The sequence below is a fragment of the Rousettus aegyptiacus genome, unplaced genomic scaffold (assembly GCF_014176215.1).
Source record: "Rousettus aegyptiacus isolate mRouAeg1 unplaced genomic scaffold, mRouAeg1.p scaffold_m13_p_17, whole genome shotgun sequence".
NCBI classification, from domain to species: Eukaryota; Metazoa; Chordata; class Mammalia; order Chiroptera; family Pteropodidae; genus Rousettus; species Rousettus aegyptiacus.
Genome location: NW_023416292.1, coordinates 33,364,063 through 33,380,444, shown reverse-complemented (window position 1 = coordinate 33,380,444; position 16,382 = coordinate 33,364,063). Strand labels below are relative to the sequence as shown.

The 16,382-nt window shown below is 51.6% G+C and overlaps 2 protein-coding genes across 7 annotated transcripts in view; one reads left to right on the top strand and one right to left on the bottom strand.

Annotated features, from left to right (window-relative positions):
• Positions 1-16,382, bottom strand: part of ST7L (suppression of tumorigenicity 7 like) — a 207,135-nt gene that overhangs the window by 117,515 nt on the left and 73,238 nt on the right. The window contains exon 15 of one of the 5 annotated variants that reach the window (XM_036235250.1): positions 11,616-13,338. The exons of the other annotated variants lie outside the window; for them this stretch is intronic. Coding sequence (XP_036091143.1) covers positions 13,270-13,338 — 69 coding nt within the window. The 3' untranslated portion in view covers positions 11,616-13,269. Of the gene's footprint in view, positions 1-11,615; positions 13,339-16,382 lie in introns of those variants that run through there. 5 annotated transcript variants of the gene reach the window in all.
• On the top strand, positions 2,373-15,088 carry WNT2B (Wnt family member 2B). 2 transcript variants are annotated; one of them, XM_016124318.2, is made up of 5 exons: positions 2,373-3,437; positions 9,195-9,415; positions 10,390-10,667; positions 11,356-11,620; positions 14,561-15,088. In XM_016124318.2, the coding sequence occupies exons 1-5, from the start codon at positions 3,250-3,252 to the stop codon at positions 14,788-14,790; spliced, it is 1,182 nt and encodes a 393-aa protein (XP_015979804.1). In that variant the 5' UTR covers positions 2,373-3,249; the 3' UTR covers positions 14,791-15,088. The 2 variants fall into 2 exon arrangements, with proteins under 2 accessions (XP_015979804.1, XP_015979803.2); XM_016124317.2 differs by having other exon boundaries at positions 3,356-5,910.

Sequence of the window (16,382 nt, the reverse complement as noted above, 5' to 3'; positions counted from 1 at the left end):
AAGATGGGAGGGAGGAGTAAGTCAGGCAGTGGTCTGAGCCTCTGGCCTTGACCCTCGGCTTGGAAGCCCGACAACAGGCCCTTGCGTGAGGAGCTGAGCTCTCCAGTGGTGTCTAGGACCTTGAGACTGGAAGTTTATTTTGAGATTTGAAGCTCCAAAGTGGCAGATCCCAGAAAACCTCTTCTCTGGCTCCGTATTTGTTCTCCAGTTAAGTGGCTGAGTGCAACTCTTGCAGTCAGCTGGCTCCTGCAGCCCCGGGTCCCTCCTGGGGAGCTGGGGGGGGGGGGCTCAGAGGGGAAACGAAGAAGAGGAGGAAGGAGCGAAACCCCAACCCGGGTTGTCCACTCAGTGGTAGAGGTAGCCTGTAAGCACTGGGGAGAAGTCTGGTTCCTCACCCACTTCCCTCCCTTTTGGAGCTCCTGATGTTTCTGGGCTGCCCACCCCCACGCTCAGCTCAGCAATATGCTTTAATAGTTGAGCATCTATGTAGTGCCAAGACACAGTCCCACTTGACTATGAAGACAGCTGAAGCCAAAGAAGGGGCCTCGTAAATGAGTTTGGGGCCCATGTGGGCGAGTCCACCCAAGGTTAGGGCTGATGTGATCATCTCCAGCTCCCCACCCTGCAACCTCAGCCCATATGTAGAAATAAACACAGGGCCAGAGTCACACCCAGGCCTGAGCACACAGGGGAGTCTGGGAGAGGCTGCTAGAGCCTGCAGACTGCTGCCCAGCACCAGGGTGGGGCCGGGCTGGGAGGAGGTGAAAGAGTGGGTCCAAGGGAAGGGGTCTTGCCAGGAATGAGCCCGCTCCTCTCTCACCTGCCCCTCTCAGCGCAGCTCAGCACAGAGTCTGCTCTGCTGCTTTTTCAGGAAATGGAAGGGCCGGCTGGAGCCTCCCAGACTAAGGGAGCGGAGGGAAGGGAAGGGGGTCAGCTGGTGGGTCTTTCTATTCGACCCTCCCTCTCCCGCTCCCACCCGACCCCTGCGCCACTCCACTTTCCACCTTCCCCCCAAGGGCGGGCACCCTCTGCCCCGCATGACTTGGCTCACCCCTGTCACCTCTCCAAACTCCTCTCCTCCCTAGTTCCCTCGGCACCAGCCGGCTACCCCCCTTGCCAGCTCTGCACACCCGCCCACTCCCGCCGCAGGGGTGCTGTACTCGCTGTTCCCCAGTTTGGGATGCTCTTCACCTGCCTGGCTTGTTCCATGCCTCCTTCAAGTCTTTGCCTGAATGTCACCTTACTGAGGCCTCCTGGATCAACCCAGTTACAACTGCTTCTTCCCCGCTGTACTTATGGCTTTCTGACACACTCGTGATGTACACTGTTTAGTGTCCATCTTCCCCCAATAGAAAGTAAACTCCATGAGGGCAAACATTGTTTTGCTTTGCTCACTGATGTGTCTGTCCTCCGTGTCCCAGTGCAATCTGGAACATTGTAGGGAATAAATATTTATTGAATTAATGAACACACTCTACCCTCTGTCGCAGAAAGTGAGGTAAAGAAGTTAAGAGGTGAGGAGAGGAACTAGAGGTCCCTCTGAGCCCTCCTTCCTCGTCTCTGCCCCTGGGTCATCCGCAGCCTCTCCGCAGCCAGCTGAGCCCTGTCTGCTCACACTCCAGTGTCTCGAACACCCCCCCAACCAAGAACTGACAGTGAGTTTGGGGTTGAGGGAGGTGGGCGGTTTCCACTGCATTGTTTGCTTCATAGTTTAGATAAATCTCGAGGAGAGGCACCAAAGACACCTGGGAATGAGGAGCTAAGAGAGAGAAACTGAGGCTTGGAGACGGGGTTGGGGCCAGATCCAAGGTGAATTCTCGAAGTTGGAAGACCCAAAGCTTTATAAAGAATTTTACGCCTTTTAAGGGCCACTTTGCCCCGCAAGGCTCTCTACCTGCCCCCCTGGGCAGTGCGGTGGTGGTGAGTGGGGGGGGGGCGTGTGGAGGAGAGGGGAGTCGCCGGCTGCTGTCAGCACCACCCACCCCTTCCCGATGTACCACGCCCCCAGGCGGTGTGCGGAGGAGGGAGCAGAGGGCAAGAGGGAGGGTGGAAACGCAAAGGAGAGAAACGGCTCCGGGGCTCCCCCTCTCTCAGCAGGACCCCCACCCCGGCCTCGGTTCGGGAAAGCCGCCCAGCTGTTTCTGATTCTTTGGTACTCGCAGCCGCGCCCGAGGGGGTGGAGGGCCGCAGCACCGGGGCAGCCGGGGAGACTGAGCCCTGCTGAGCCCCGGCAGTAAAGGGCGGGGAGTCCGTGTCGGGCCCGCAGGTGCGCCCCCCTCCATTCGGCCACTGACTGCTGGGCCACAGGCCGGAGGGAAGCAGCGGGGCCGGGCGGGTGGGCAGGAGCCAAGTCGGAACGTTGTTTGGGGCTGCGGTGGGCAGTGGGTGGGAGGAACCAGGGACAGCGAGCCCCAGAAGAGAGAAGCCCCTACGCCCGAAGCTGGCTGCCCAAGGCGCCCCTGTTGGCACGGTTGAAAAGGAGTAAAGATTCTCCCGCAACTTCCCTTGGCAGAATTCTACCCATTTCACAGAAGCGCGGGAACGGAGAGGGCCGGAGCAGACGAGAGCGTCCTGTGTGCTCAGCTCCAGGATCTCCGTAGGTTGGCGGACAGGGGAAGTGTCTGCCGCCCCCCAACCTCCGCGCCCCTGGCCGTCGCCCACGGAAGTCGGGGTTGCCGAATGAAGGGCGCTAGGACCCGGTGGCGCGGCGTCGGCAGAGACTGGGCGCTCTGGGCGCGGAGGGGCGCCGCTGCGCCCGACGCATCCCGTGGGAGCAGGTGGGGGCGCGGTGTGGCACGGCGCTGGGGCGCGCGGGGCGGAGGCGGCCGCCACACCTAGGGCGCAGCGGAGCCGGGGCTGCGCGGGCGGAGCCGCCCTGCGGGCCGCGCGTGTCCCCGGCCTCGGCCCCGCCCCGTGCCGTCCAATGAGAGCCCGCGGCCGGAGGGGTTGTCCGCACACTCTGCCCGCAGCCCCACTCCGCGTCGCCGACCCCCTGACACCGCACCCCGCGCTCAGGCAGCGCGCCCCAGTCCCTGAGCTCGGTGCGCCGGCGGCGGCTTCCGGACGCCGCTCCCTGCGCCCCTCTCCGGGTCGCTGCGCCCCGGTCCCCGGAGTCCAGGTGTCCCTACGTCTCCAGCCGTCGGCGAGCCTATGGCCCCCCCGGGGGGTGAGTAGGGACAGCCTGAGTACCCCCAGCCGGTGCCGCGTCCACGCCCCTCCGGGCCGCGCGGCGGGCGTCTCCGGAGAGCTATGCTGAGGCCGGGCGGTGCGGAGGAAGCCGCGCAGCTCTCCCCCCGGCGCACGCGCGCCCCAGTCCCCGCGCCCGGACCCGCGGCCGCCGACGGCTCTCGGGCTTCGGCCCGCCTCAGTCTTGCCTGCCTGCTGCTCCTCCTGCTGCTGCTGCTGACGCTGCCGGCCCGCGTAGACTCGTCCTGGTGGTGAGTGTGGCTCTCAGGGTTTGGAGGGTGAGGCGCTGGGTCACGGACGCCGGAGGGAAATCACAGCTCCGGGCACCGGCTGCTCAGGAGACCAGGTTGTCGCTTGGACGGAGTTAGAGAGGTGCCGGGCAGGGCTGTCGCTGGAGCGACTGCGGAGTGGCGGGGGCAGAGCTGGGGGAGATAGGAGAGCGCCGCTCCTTCCCGCCCCGATGAGGTGGGTGCTGGGTGTTTGGAACGAGGGCGCGCTGTGGTCAAACGCTTTCCAGGCCCCCATAGGCTATGCCCTCTGTATTTCAGCTCAGTCCTTTTAGGGTAAAAGCTGCCTTCCGAGTTTATCTCCGGGTAGATTCAAGAAAGCAGTCGCCCATCTGGGGTCTTGGTTGTCCAACAGGAACCCCTGATCGCCTAAGGCTGCCACCCTGGGAAGTGGACAAAGGGACGGCTGGCGAGGGCGGACGAGCCTCGCCTCTCCTCTCGGGTCGGTCTAGGCATTCCGCAACGCAGCAGGGCTCTGATGAGGACGCGGCGCCCAGCGCGGAGCATGGAACCGTGGCAAAAACACCCCCATCAACTCTCACGATTAAAACGAAACACTCGGGTTTTCATAATTTAGGCATTTGTCTGCAGCCTGTTTTAAGGACGTCACTTCAAATTTTGATGTCTCCATTCTGTGTTCTTTTTCTTCCCCAGTTGACTCTCTCTCTCTCCTCTCCAAGAACTAGAGGCTTCTGGAGTCCCCAGATATTGAGACCCTCTCCTCCGATTTACTGCAGGCCTTAAACTCCGGGCACTTCACAAGAGGGTAGACGAGGCAAAGGCATTAAAAATCCACTGGCTGCCTGCTCTTCTCCGGCACCCTCCCCCACCCTCGAGCCCTGGGTGGCACTCATCTTTTTCTTTCAGGAAGAGCTGCTCTCCCTCCTTCCCCACCTTCTGGGGCGCAGGGCAGCTGGGAGACTGGAGAGCCAGCTCGTCTTTCCTCTTCACTCCCCCTAATCAAACTGGCCTCTAGGACTGGCTGTTGCCCCTCTCTACCCATGCAGCGTCCCCCTTTCCTTATTCTGCTCTTCTCCAACCCGCCCTGACCCCACCACCACCTCGAAGTGTGGTCTCTTCTCCCCTTGCACCCTGTTTTCTCCTCTTGACTTGGAATCGTGACTGGAAGGGTGAGGGGTAGCTGGCTGAGAAGCCAGCAAGATCGGGCCGCAGATTCCTATCATTTCAAGATGCGTCTCTTACCATATCCACCCCCACCCACCCCCACCCCGTTTTCCTGTTTCAGAAAAATCTCTCTTTTAGATCTTTTTTATCTCTGCAGTGTTGGGGAAGGCAAGGAGGGGAGTTCTGGATGGGGGAGCAGGGAGGCCCATATCTTACATCTGGCTTGAAGCATTCCATTAGAAAGGGAAAGGGAAGAATAGGGGATGAGAAAAGCCTTTCAAAGTTCAGAATGAGCTTAAAGCCACCCTTTACCTTCAAGGGCTCAGTTTGGCCGGGGACTTACATCTTCAGTGGCCCTGTAGGAAAGAAGGATGCAGTGACCACTGCACATCTTTATCCATCCCAGGTGGCAATTTGCTTTAAGGGACTCTTGATTGCTTCTTACCAGTTTGGGAGGCTGTCTTGGAGACCACTTGGTGTTTAGATGAGAAAGTGTCTGATAGTTTCAGCATCTTGGTAGTGGTCCCTAAAGACCCATTTGGGGTTCTTCCTAGTCCCCCTTCTCTCCCCTGGGCTACTCCCTCTCCCTTTTCCTTTCTCTACTAATCTCTCCCCCTCCCCCCACATGGTTCATATTAAAGATTTTGGAAAAACTCCTGGGTGGGAGAGCTAGCTCGGAAGGCAGCCCCAGATGCTCGCCTCAGTGGGCACCACCTCTGGGATAAAGTGGAAAGCTGCTTTCTAAAGGCAGGACACACCCCCAAGGGGATTATTTCTCTTTCCCTTAGGAAAAAAGCCGGCAAGATTGATATTCTGTACAACTCCTGGAAGAGATGCTGTTGACTGTGTGTGTGTCTGTGTTCCACTCTGGAGCAGAAGGCATCACTGTCACCAACTAACAGTCTGCTCTTCCCCACAGCACCTCCCCCTCCCCCCCTCCAGCACCACTCCCCTCTCCCGCCTTTAACTGCAGGAGGAAATGATGGTCTCTTCGTAATCTATGACCAACGGAACAAGAAACAGGGGGCTCCTGGCATGTGCTTCCCTGTTCTGTTTTGCATTCTGCAGGAGGCTGGATATAGGGAATCACCAGAGCAGGACCGCGTTCAAGGATTCACAAAGGGAGAGGAACAGACACCAGCATCATGACACCAGCATCACTGTTACCAACAACATTTAACAAGCCCTTACTAAGCTCCAGATACTATGGCTAAATACCTTATGAGCATCATCTTCAATCCACCAAATAATCCAGTGATGTAGATACTATTTCCCCATTTCACACATGAAGAAAGTGAGGGAGAGGAGAGTGGTAAGAAACTCAAGCTCACATCAATTTGAGAGCCAGATCGGTATATTCTTGGTTAAGCACTGTGCCCCTGACTCCTGCCTTTGGAACGGAAATGAGCTTGGATTTTGGAATCAGATGTCCTTGGTTCACCTGGTTCTTTTCTGACCAGCTCTGATGGACAGAGCTGGGCACTACCACTTACTCTCCCCAAACCTCATTTTCTTCACCTGTAAAATGGAGCGCGCGCTCTCGCTCGCTCGCTCTCTCTCTCTCTCTCCTCTCTCCCTCTCTTCTCTCATCTCTCTCTCTCTCTCTCTCTCTCTCTCTCTCTCTCTCTCTCTCTCTCTTTCTCCCTCTCTCCCTCCTCTCTCTCTCTCATAGGGTTTTTTATAGAAAAATGTTTTGTGAACTGTAAAGTACCATATAAATGATGTTGCATTACAAGATTGAGGGAAGGGAATTAAGTTTTTTCCTTGTATTCAAAGCCCTATTTGGGCTGGGCTGAACCATGTATACTAGGGGCTGTAAAAGAAAGGGGGAAAATAAGAGGATCCCTGGCCTCATTAAAAAGACACAAACATAAAACATCTGCCAGTGGCTGGCCATGTCCACAAGGAGTAAAGCTATAATTAAAATGAAGTTTATGACTACCAGAGGGGAGAAGGGAGTTGGAAGTAAATCGGAGCACTTAGGTGTTTACTCAATGAATAGTTAAGTACCTACTGTGTGTCAGACACTGTCCTAGGTACTGGGGATACTGAACAAAACTGACAAAAATCTCTGCCTTTATGGAGCTGTGCATCCAAATCACCAAGGGATGCTGGTAAAATGCAGATTCTGATTCAGCCTGCGATAGGGCCCAACGTTCTGCACTGCTGACATCCCCAGGTGATGCAGATACCTCTGTTTTGGGGTATACTTTGAGTAGCAAAGGGCTTAGAGTATAGAGTAGGGTATGAGTCATTTTGTAAAAGGAAGGGATGTGAATTGGTCAAAAGCAGGTGAAGAGAACATTCTGGAACAGATAGCTGGGAAGGAAATGAAAACTTCTGGAAGGGTTAACAGAGCTAAAGAGTCAGGGATATCAGCCCTTCTACCAGCCCATGAGCTGGGGGATGCCATAAACATCTTTGTGCCCGTAACAGCCGAGCTGACTCCTTGCTCATGGCAGACATTTTGCAGGCATGTGTTGAATTGAGAGGAGGGTGGGCTGGGCCTTGGCTCAGTTTTGTTGGAGGTCCCCACACCTACTACAAGGGGATGACCTCTGGTCAGCAGGCAAGTGCCCTGCTCTGCAGAATCTTGAAGCAGCTACTTAGTGGAGTGAGGGTGGTCATAGGAGAAACTTAATTATCTTCTCATCTTAGATACTGAACAGACGTTCCCACGCTCAGTGAGGATGTAACAAGGACCAATGTGGGCTGCAGCAGAATGGATTTAAGTCAGACCACAGGAAGGACTTTTAGCCAGAGTTTGGCCTGCCTCACTCCAGACTGTCTCATGAGGGCTAGATTACTGGCCTCCCATGCCCATCCAACCCCCCTCTTCCCAAGACCCAGTAAAAAAAAAAAAAAAAACGCCCATTGCCTCAGGCAGTTCTCCAGGCTGAACTGAGGAAGCAGAACGTGGTGAGACAGGGACCAGCTCCAACTCCAACGGTCCTGATTCTCCAAACAAAGCACCACGGCAGTGGGTGTAACTCTGGGCTGTGCGTCAGGCAGCCCTTTCCGGCCTGGCCCAGACGGGGGTGTTTATTTTGTTTGTTCCTGGAAGCTGTTGCCCTGATGGACAGCGCTGGGGACGCTGATCCCATGGGATTTCTCGGTGATGGGTCAGCCTTCTCACCCCTCCCCGGGGACAGATGGGCCCCATCAACCCTGCTGAGTTTCAGAAGAGGCAAGCATCAGCCCTCCTTGTGTTTGTTTGAGTTGGTGTCACCAGTGGTGACCCAGTCTGTGGGTGAGGGCTGGGTGTGTGAATTGGGGGGCGGGTCCATGGAGAGCCCAGGGAAGTTCGGCTTTGCCCTTTCACCCACTGGCTGCCCTCCCTTCTCCTCACCCACCTCTAGGCCTATTTGGGGGCCTTTACCAAACCATAGGCTCATTCACAGCCCAAAGCAAATCTTTTCTGTCTGTAGCGGCAACTGCCTTCCTTGGCCCCCACCTGTTCAGGAAAGGGGAGAGAAGGCACCCTTTAACATGTTAGGACAGAAAAAGAGAGAATTCTCTCATCAAATCAAGGAAGGTGATAGGTGTTAGAAAAGGGAGCGAGAAGTGAGTGAAAGGGCCAGACCTCATTTGATGGCCTTGTGGGGAGAAAAGATGATGATGTATTCCTGTCTTCTCTCTAAAATGGTCTTCCTCCGGCTTGTGGTGGTATCCAGGGCTAAGAGTGTTTGGATGAAGAGAAGATAACTGACTTGAGAAATTTAAGAATGACTCTAGCAACCCACCTACCTTTTATTAGCCCCCTCCAAATGATCATATAACTGTTCATATTGGGCAAATTGGGGATGGAATACGGTGAGTGTCACACTCTTGCTTTATCTTGGCTTTTGGCTTCCCACTACAATAGCTCTTTGCCCGTGCAGGTCCATGCAGGACATCCTGCCCTACAGGTTGTGGGGAAGGGGAGGATTTTGAAAGACCCAAGACTCATTGGTTAAGAAAGGCCATAGGGTCTAGAAATAAAGAGTATAGGAAGGAGAGTTGGGAGTGGGGTCTTCCTCCCCAGATCTCAGCATTAGGAATGAGGATTTTTAGTCAGATGAGTCTGACTAGGGCTATAAACATTACTCAGAATTGCCCACTGTGTCTCTGCCCACTGGCCCCTCCCTGTCTCCATCCTTCTTCCCTCAAACCATGTCTTCATGGACCAGCCTTGCAGGATGTGCCACTTACTTGTGGGTGTAAGAGTGTTGTCTCAGACTCCAGTTTTGTTAGTTTATTTTTCCATGGGGCTCTTAAAGTTTATTAAATAAACAGGCAATGGGTTTATGTGACATGCCCGTCGCTTCTTGTGTACGTGACACATGCCTGGCCTGTGTTCTGGTGGTGTGTGTCACTCTGGCCTTTGGCTGGGGAACTGTTAATGGTGGGAGACCACTCAATTACTCTCTCTGCAACTGCATAACTATTTCTCCAGAACTTGTGGGAAACGGTCCTACCCATCAGGCTCAGGGAATGTGGGTTAAGGAAGGGGAAGGGACCATACCAAGGTCTAATGCCAAACCTCTCCCCTTCCATTCCTCTCCTAATGCAGAAGAAGGGCTGGGATGCTCTGACAGGGCCATTTCCTCCTTGCAGGTACATCGGGGCGCTGGGGGCCCGAGTGATCTGTGACAACATCCCTGGTCTGGTGAGCCGGCAGCGGCAGCTGTGCCAGCGTTATCCAGACATCATGCGCTCGGTGGGCGAGGGTGCCCGAGAATGGATCCGAGAGTGTCAGCACCAGTTCCGCCACCACCGCTGGAACTGCACCACCGTGGACCGGGACCACACTGTCTTTGGCCGTGTCATGCTCAGAAGTAGGGGTCTCTTCCACCTTGCCTAGCTCCTTCCGTTCTGTGCTTGGGGTGGTAAGTGGGTGGGGTAGGTGTGAGCCCCTCTCCCCTCTCCTACACACTACCTCATAATAAGAGGAACAGGGTAGGCAGAGCCCAGGACAGTTGGGAACAGAGCCTTTGTACCTTAGATATGTAGCAAGGAGCCCCTCCAAGTCCCAGTGTTCTGGATGATGGGACAAAGGAACCACATTCCCAAGCACCTCCATCTCTCTTCCTCGCTTTCCTGTGGGTTCCCATGAGCCATGAGGCTGAGGACTAGGTGTGCCTGCTCTGTTCTTATTACCGCCATCACTACCCTCACGCCAACTCTCCCAACTCTACAGTAATGGGAGCAAGGGATAAACAGAAAGGTGATATGTAAATATTTGGAGAGTCAGCAGCTTAGCCCCAGCTCAGCAAAAAAGCTAAGCAGAGCTAGACAATAAACTAGGACTAGGAGAAAGGGAATGAGATGAGAATCAGGAGGTGTGGTTGGGGGGGGAGGAAGAAGCAGCCTATTTCTCCAACAGGAAGACATCTGGGCTGGGGTCTCCATTGTAAGGGAACTGTCCAGCAGAGTGGGCCTGAAAAGGCCTGTAATGTGGACTAAGGCAGGCTTAACTGAGTCAGAGCTGGCACTCAGTGGGAGGAGATGATTCACCCTGAAACTTTTCAATGGATGGACCCAGAGAGTTTGGAAGGAGGCAAGAGTACAGGTCAGCCCCAAAGGTCAGCTGTGCAAAGAAGTGGATAGAGAGTTGTGAGGGCTAGGGGAAGGGGTCAGATACTCTGGAGAATGCTCTTGGAAGGAAAAGGCAATTTGAATAAAGGGGGTGGATGGGTTGCTTTGGGAAAGAAAAAGAAGAGAGATTTCATGGTTGGAGGCTAAGTGGGCTGAAGAAGGGGACAGACATGGGCCTCTTTCCCGAAACATGCTTCTGCCTTTCTCTCCATAGGTAGCCGGGAAGCAGCATTTGTGTACGCCATCTCGTCAGCAGGGGTGGTCCATGCTATTACTCGCGCCTGCAGCCAGGGCGAACTGAGTGTGTGCAGCTGTGACCCCTACACCCGTGGCCGACACCATGACCAACGTGGGGACTTTGACTGGGGTGGCTGCAGTGATAATATCCACTATGGTGTTCGCTTTGCCAAGGCCTTTGTGGATGCCAAGGAGAAGAGGCTTAAGGATGCCCGAGCCCTCATGAACTTACATAACAACCGCTGTGGTCGCACGGTCAGTACCCATGTCTGTGCATGTGCATTCATATTTTCCAGGGGTGACCCGTATATGTGATCACAGACTAAATGTGAAGGTGGAAGTGCTGAAGGCTTCTGGGTCACTTCCAAAGGCCCTAACCCCTGGGACAGGGGCAATAAATGCAAGGGAGCTTGGGAATGCTTAGGTTCAGCCAGGTGCAAAACAGTGTTCACATAGGTGGAAAGCAGGGGAAGGTGGAAAAAAGAAGGGAAATAACTTTTTGAGAAGGAAAAAAACTGCCTCCATAAAGACTGTTTTGTCAGTTCACTGGTATTTGGGCACCTCCTCTGTGCCCAGTCCTGTGCTGGAAAATGACATGCTACAAAAATAGAAGGCATGGTACCTAGAACTCTAAAACATGAAAACTGGAGGATGTACCAGCATACTGTAATCATGAACAGAATCCTATGGCTCTGAAGTTCAAATGGCCTGTCATGAAAAGGAAAGCACTGTTGGTCCAAGAAGGTTTTCTGGAAGAAGAGGTCCGTGAGTTTGATCAAGAAGAATGAGTGGGATCTGATGGGGGAGAGAACAGCCAGTGGCTCCACTAGCTAGCCAGCAGCAGGTCCAGCAGACCTCGGGGCACTCACATTTTCAGTCCTAGGGATGACTGAAAAGTGCCCTGACTGGCTGCCTCTCCCTTCTCTGCCTCTCCACCTCCCAGGCTGTGCGGCGGTTTCTGAAGCTGGAGTGTAAGTGCCATGGCGTGAGTGGCTCCTGTACTCTGCGCACCTGCTGGCGTGCACTCTCAGACTTCCGCCGCACAGGTGATTACCTGCGGCGGCGCTATGATGGGGCTGTGCAGGTGACGGCCACCCAGGATGGCGCTAACTTCACAGCAGCCCGCCAAGGCTATCGCCGTGCCACCCGAACTGACCTTGTCTACTTTGACAACTCCCCAGACTACTGTGTCTTGGACAAGGCTGCAGGTGAGTAAGGAAAGCAAGTAAGGACCTGGAGTCCAGTTCTTAGTGCTGGCGTCCTTGGGTAGGTAGTCAAGGTCTGCTCAGGCTTTGGAGTTAGGGAGGGGACGCTCTGGGAAGAGTCAGTCTCTTCCCGACATGAAAACCTTGTAATGAGATTGATGATACATGCCTCAGTTCACCAGGCTCAGTGCTGCCCAAGCAGAGAGGAAGTCTGTAAGATACACAGGAGTGATAGAGACTGCTCAGTGAATCTTAAATGAATCACTCATTCTCAGTACTGAGCAATGTGTGGGCTACATAGAAGCATAAGATGCAGCCTTAAGTCTTTGGCTCTTTAAAATCTAGCAAAGAGATGTAATGTAACGGGTAGACAAATGCAACTGCAAAAAAGAGATGACTGGAGAAATCAAGAGAAGCTAATTTGAAAGAGTGGAATGTAAGCTGGTTCTTGAAGTGTGAGGATTATATGGATGTCTAGAGAGAACAGGCAGACAACTGTCTACACATAAGCAGAGTGGTTAAGTGAGAAAGTACAGGATCTGTTCTAGGAACGGAGAGATTAATCTGAGTGAAGGTTTTGGGTAAGGGAGATTACAGGTGGAAAGATAGGTTGAGATCAGACCATGAATAACTTTGAAAGGTTTTATCCAGTATACTGCCACCAAAGATTCTAAAATAGAGTTAGGGAAGCAAAGAAAGAGGTGATAATTACCAAAGGCAACCACTGGCAGAAAGCAGCAAATAGTTATTTTTCAGTCTGTTCCAGATATTTGTGGTGGAATTCTTGGGGATGCGGGGAGGTGATATGGTATTCCCCCAAAAGAGTGGAAGTCACCATCCTGGCTCATATTTCAGGCTCAGATAGGTTAAACTAGGAGCAACATGCCATGTAGCAGATCTGCTCTTCCCCTGGTTACTGTCATGGGCTCTCAGGCTCTTCTCTGCAGACCCAGCGGTCAGGACTTAGGTGAAGTGGAGCCAAAAGCCTCAGCTGTCTTCAGTACTGTTTGGTTTCCCCCATCACTGTCGTTCCTGGAGAGTCAAGTGGTTCAGGGCAAAACTGGGCACAGAAACAGGGTGGAGCTCCACCCAAGTAACAGAGAAAGTAGTCTGTGTACTTTGAAGGAAGCGTGCTAGGAGAGAAAAAAAAGGTCGAGAGCCCTAATTCACCTAGTGATTTCCTGCCCCTAGGTTGTATTTCTTCCCATGTGTTACAATCGAGAGGGCCACTCTCCAAATGCCTGGAAATAATTCCCTAACCTCTGACGTGTACACCTAAGCTATGATGCCTAAAATGCACCTTTGGGGAAGGATCTTTGGAGTTAAGAGGGAGGACGACGAATGTGTGTTGGTTTTTCTCAGAGGCATAAAATTAAGTCTCATAAAGCGCAAAGTGGGGCCTGGAATTCAAAGGGTCCAAGTCATCCCAGAAGGGAGTATGGAGCCAGGAATTCCCTCCGAAGTACTGACCAACGGAAATTTCTGTGATGATAGAAATGTTTTACATCTGTGCTCTCCAATATGGTAGCCACTTAGCCACATGTGATTATTGAGTACTTGAAATATAGCTAGTATGACTGAGGAACTAAGTTTTAAAATTTATTTAATTTTAACTATTTAAAATCTAAATGACCACATTTGCCTAGTGGCTACTACACTGGATGACTCAGCCCCAGGGTGAAGAGGCTTCTGGTGCACAGGAAGGACTTAGGAGCCAGCCCCTGGAGTTAGAATAACATATATATAAGACCTAGTTAGCCCACACTCTAGAGTGTATATTCCTATCACTAAAAAAAATTTGAGCATGTACCTCCATTATGTGTCTATTTATTTCTAAATTATATCTATGTTCCACTGTGCTAATACGTACATTATAAAACATAATATAAAATATTTTAAATGGATGAGATTAAAAAACAAATATAGAAGTTCTAGCATTTTCTTCCTATATCCCAGTGAATGTAGAGACTATTGCTATAGAAACCTCCCATCTTGAACCCCGAGGCTTGTCACTTTCCTGTCTCTGGGAAAAGGTTGGAGTAGATTCTGTCTATGATCCATTCCATCCAAAATTCTATGACTGTATAATCTTTTGGCAGCATCTCCTTTGCTAAAATCAGTCAGAACAAGGTCCTGCACATGGTTCCTACCCTTCAAGACTTCCCACTGTGAGGGGTAAGGCAAGGAATATTCTTTAGGAATTCCTCAGGGATATGCCTCCAGTCAGTCATGATAATCAGTTCACCTCCTCAGTTGACCAGAGATTACAGAGAGAACACAATAATCCATTGGGTTAGATGCTATTATTATGCCTATTTTCACATGACAAAATTAAAGCCCAGAGAGAGTAACCAACTTACTAAATCACACAGTAAGAAGTGGCAAAACCGGGATTTAAATCTAGATACTGTGACATCAGACCCAAGCTTTTCAATTTCATACGCTACTACTTCCCTACATAGTACAACTTAATAAAATATAAACTAAGGAACAAAATACTAACAGATGGTATAAGGATCAGAGTTGTGGCAAGACTTCTTGGAAAAAAATAAATTATAGGTAAGTTATTTTTTTAAACATTTTTATTACAGAAAAATTTAAACATTAAGTAGAGAGTCCTCACCCAACTTTAACAATTACGAACACTTTAAGGCAAGGTTTTGAAGGGGATATGAGATGAGTATTGGCAGGGAGGGCACTGCAGGTAAAGTCAGTGGTCTTTGGGGAGCCTCGATGGTGGGAAGAAATAAGCCTGGTGCACAGAGCTATGAGGAGATGATCATTTTGGCTAGTGGGTGTATTTTCAGGAAAAGAGATTCTTTATGGTTTCCTCATGAGGATGTGGGTAAGGGAATGCAGAGCAGCTGAAGTAGGAGGTAACTTGGTTCTCTCTCTCTCTCTCTCTCTCTCTCTCTCTCTCTCTCTCTCTCCCCCCCAACCCAGGTTCCCTCGGAACTGCAGGCCGTGTCTGCAGCAAGACATCTAAAGGGACAGACGGCTGTGAAATCATGTGCTGCGGCCGAGGGTATGACACAACTCGAGTCACCCGTGTCACCCAGTGTGAGTGCAAATTCCACTGGTGCTGTGCTGTGCGGTGCAAGGAGTGCAGAAATACTGTGGACATCCATACTTGCAAGGCCCCCAAGAAGGCAGAGTGGCTGGACCAGACCTGAACATATAAATACCTCACTCATCCCTCCACTTCAAACCTCCTGACTCAGAAGCACAAGATCTTCGCATGCACGCCTTCCTCCACCCGCAACCCTGGGCTGCTCTAGCTTCTATTTAAAGGCTTGGAGAGTAATCAGAGGGACTCTGGTGTCCTGACTGGTTCCTCAGCCCTGGGAGGTTGACATGGGATGTAAGAATCTGAGCGGCTCCCAGACTGCTGGAGGTTAGACGGGAGAGTGAAAGAGATGTAGGGGTCTTCAGAGTGGTATGAGTTGCACTAAAGCATGTGGTCAAGGCTCATTTTTCCTGTCCCTTGCACTGGCTTCCTGACACTTATTGCGTGTGCAAGAGGAAGGGTACCTGGAGAGAGTTTCTTTTTCTTCCTACCTGGCTGATGGTAAATGAGACATAGATGAAACCACGTATCTCCTCCCTGGAACAGTTTGAGCATACTGCCTGGTACTGCCCACTCCCCACCCCACCTCACCCAACCCCCCCCCCAAAAAAAAAAAAAAAACTTCTCAAGCTACAACATTCTTTCATTATTGAGACTTAGACAAGAGTTAACCATAGTGGACAAGGTTCCATTCATATGCTCATATGTTTATAAACTGCTCTGTTTGTAGGGAAAACATTTTATAACTATACAAACATACATTTTCTTCCAATCTGTACTTTCCATCTATATCAGACAGCACTGCCTTTTTTGGTCGTTTGTTGCTCATTCAAATTGAGTGGCATGGAGTGGTACCCATGCCTAACAGATCATTAGAATACCCTGGAACATTCCTGAGAAAGAGTAATTTAGTAAATCTGCCTAGGCCTTGGGATTTTACTTTTTAAACTTTCCATGCAATATTCTGGGTCAGCCAGGATTCGGAAATACTGAGTAAAGGTAAACAATTCATGGAGGGTGAGAGAGGGCACTAGTCCTGATCTTAAGGGCCCACATGAGGCATCAGTGTATAGTAGGCAGGTAGAAATTTGACTCTGGCGATTTTTAGGAGGGGATCCTAGCCTTTGAAGTTGGGAGCAGAGTCCAGGGGCTACAGAAGAAGGAGAGCTAGGGCTTTGGGCCAAAGTGGTAAACAGCTTAGAAAGTAGCCTTTCCCCATTTATTCAACAAATCTTTAGTAGCTCTCCAAGTCCTGGTGATTATTGTTCACTCCATGTTTAGCTTAAATAAGGGAGCTCTTTCTTTGCTACTACCCGCTGCCTAACGAAGCCTGCAGTGGTGGAGTCTCCAGAGAGAGCAGACTCAGTAAGCTAGAGGGCAGTCCCCAAAACTGTGATGTCCTATTTTTATGTGACTTGGAACAGTGGTTATCTCTTGCCTGTTGATATTTTAAAGAAGAGTGATATAGAAATTTGCAGTTATGACAGATGTGAGTTGAAATCACAGCTGTTTTTGATATTTTAAACAAAGTACCCAAATTCTCTGAGCCTCTATCTTCTCATCTGTAAAATGAGGTACAAACCTATCTCAGATATCGAATTTTAATTATGCCCCAAACTCCAGCCAACAGACACTCTTTACCAAAGCCCTAACTGGTCTAACCCATCATGACTTATCTCAGAACCTTCAATTCAGGAC

Bases quoted from the DNA above. Each gene is read 5' to 3' on its own strand.
- WNT2B (XM_016124318.2), top strand. From the start codon at position 3,250: ATGCTGAGGCCGGGCGGTGCGGAGGAAGCCGCGCAGCTCTCCCCCCGG. The intron at 3,438-9,194 runs GTGAGTGTGGCT...TCCTCCTTGCAG, and splicing joins CGCGTAGACTCGTCCTGGTG to GTACATCGGGGCGCTGGGGG. The intron at 11,621-14,560 runs GTGAGTAAGGAA...CCCCCAACCCAG, and splicing joins TGTCTTGGACAAGGCTGCAG to GTTCCCTCGGAACTGCAGGC.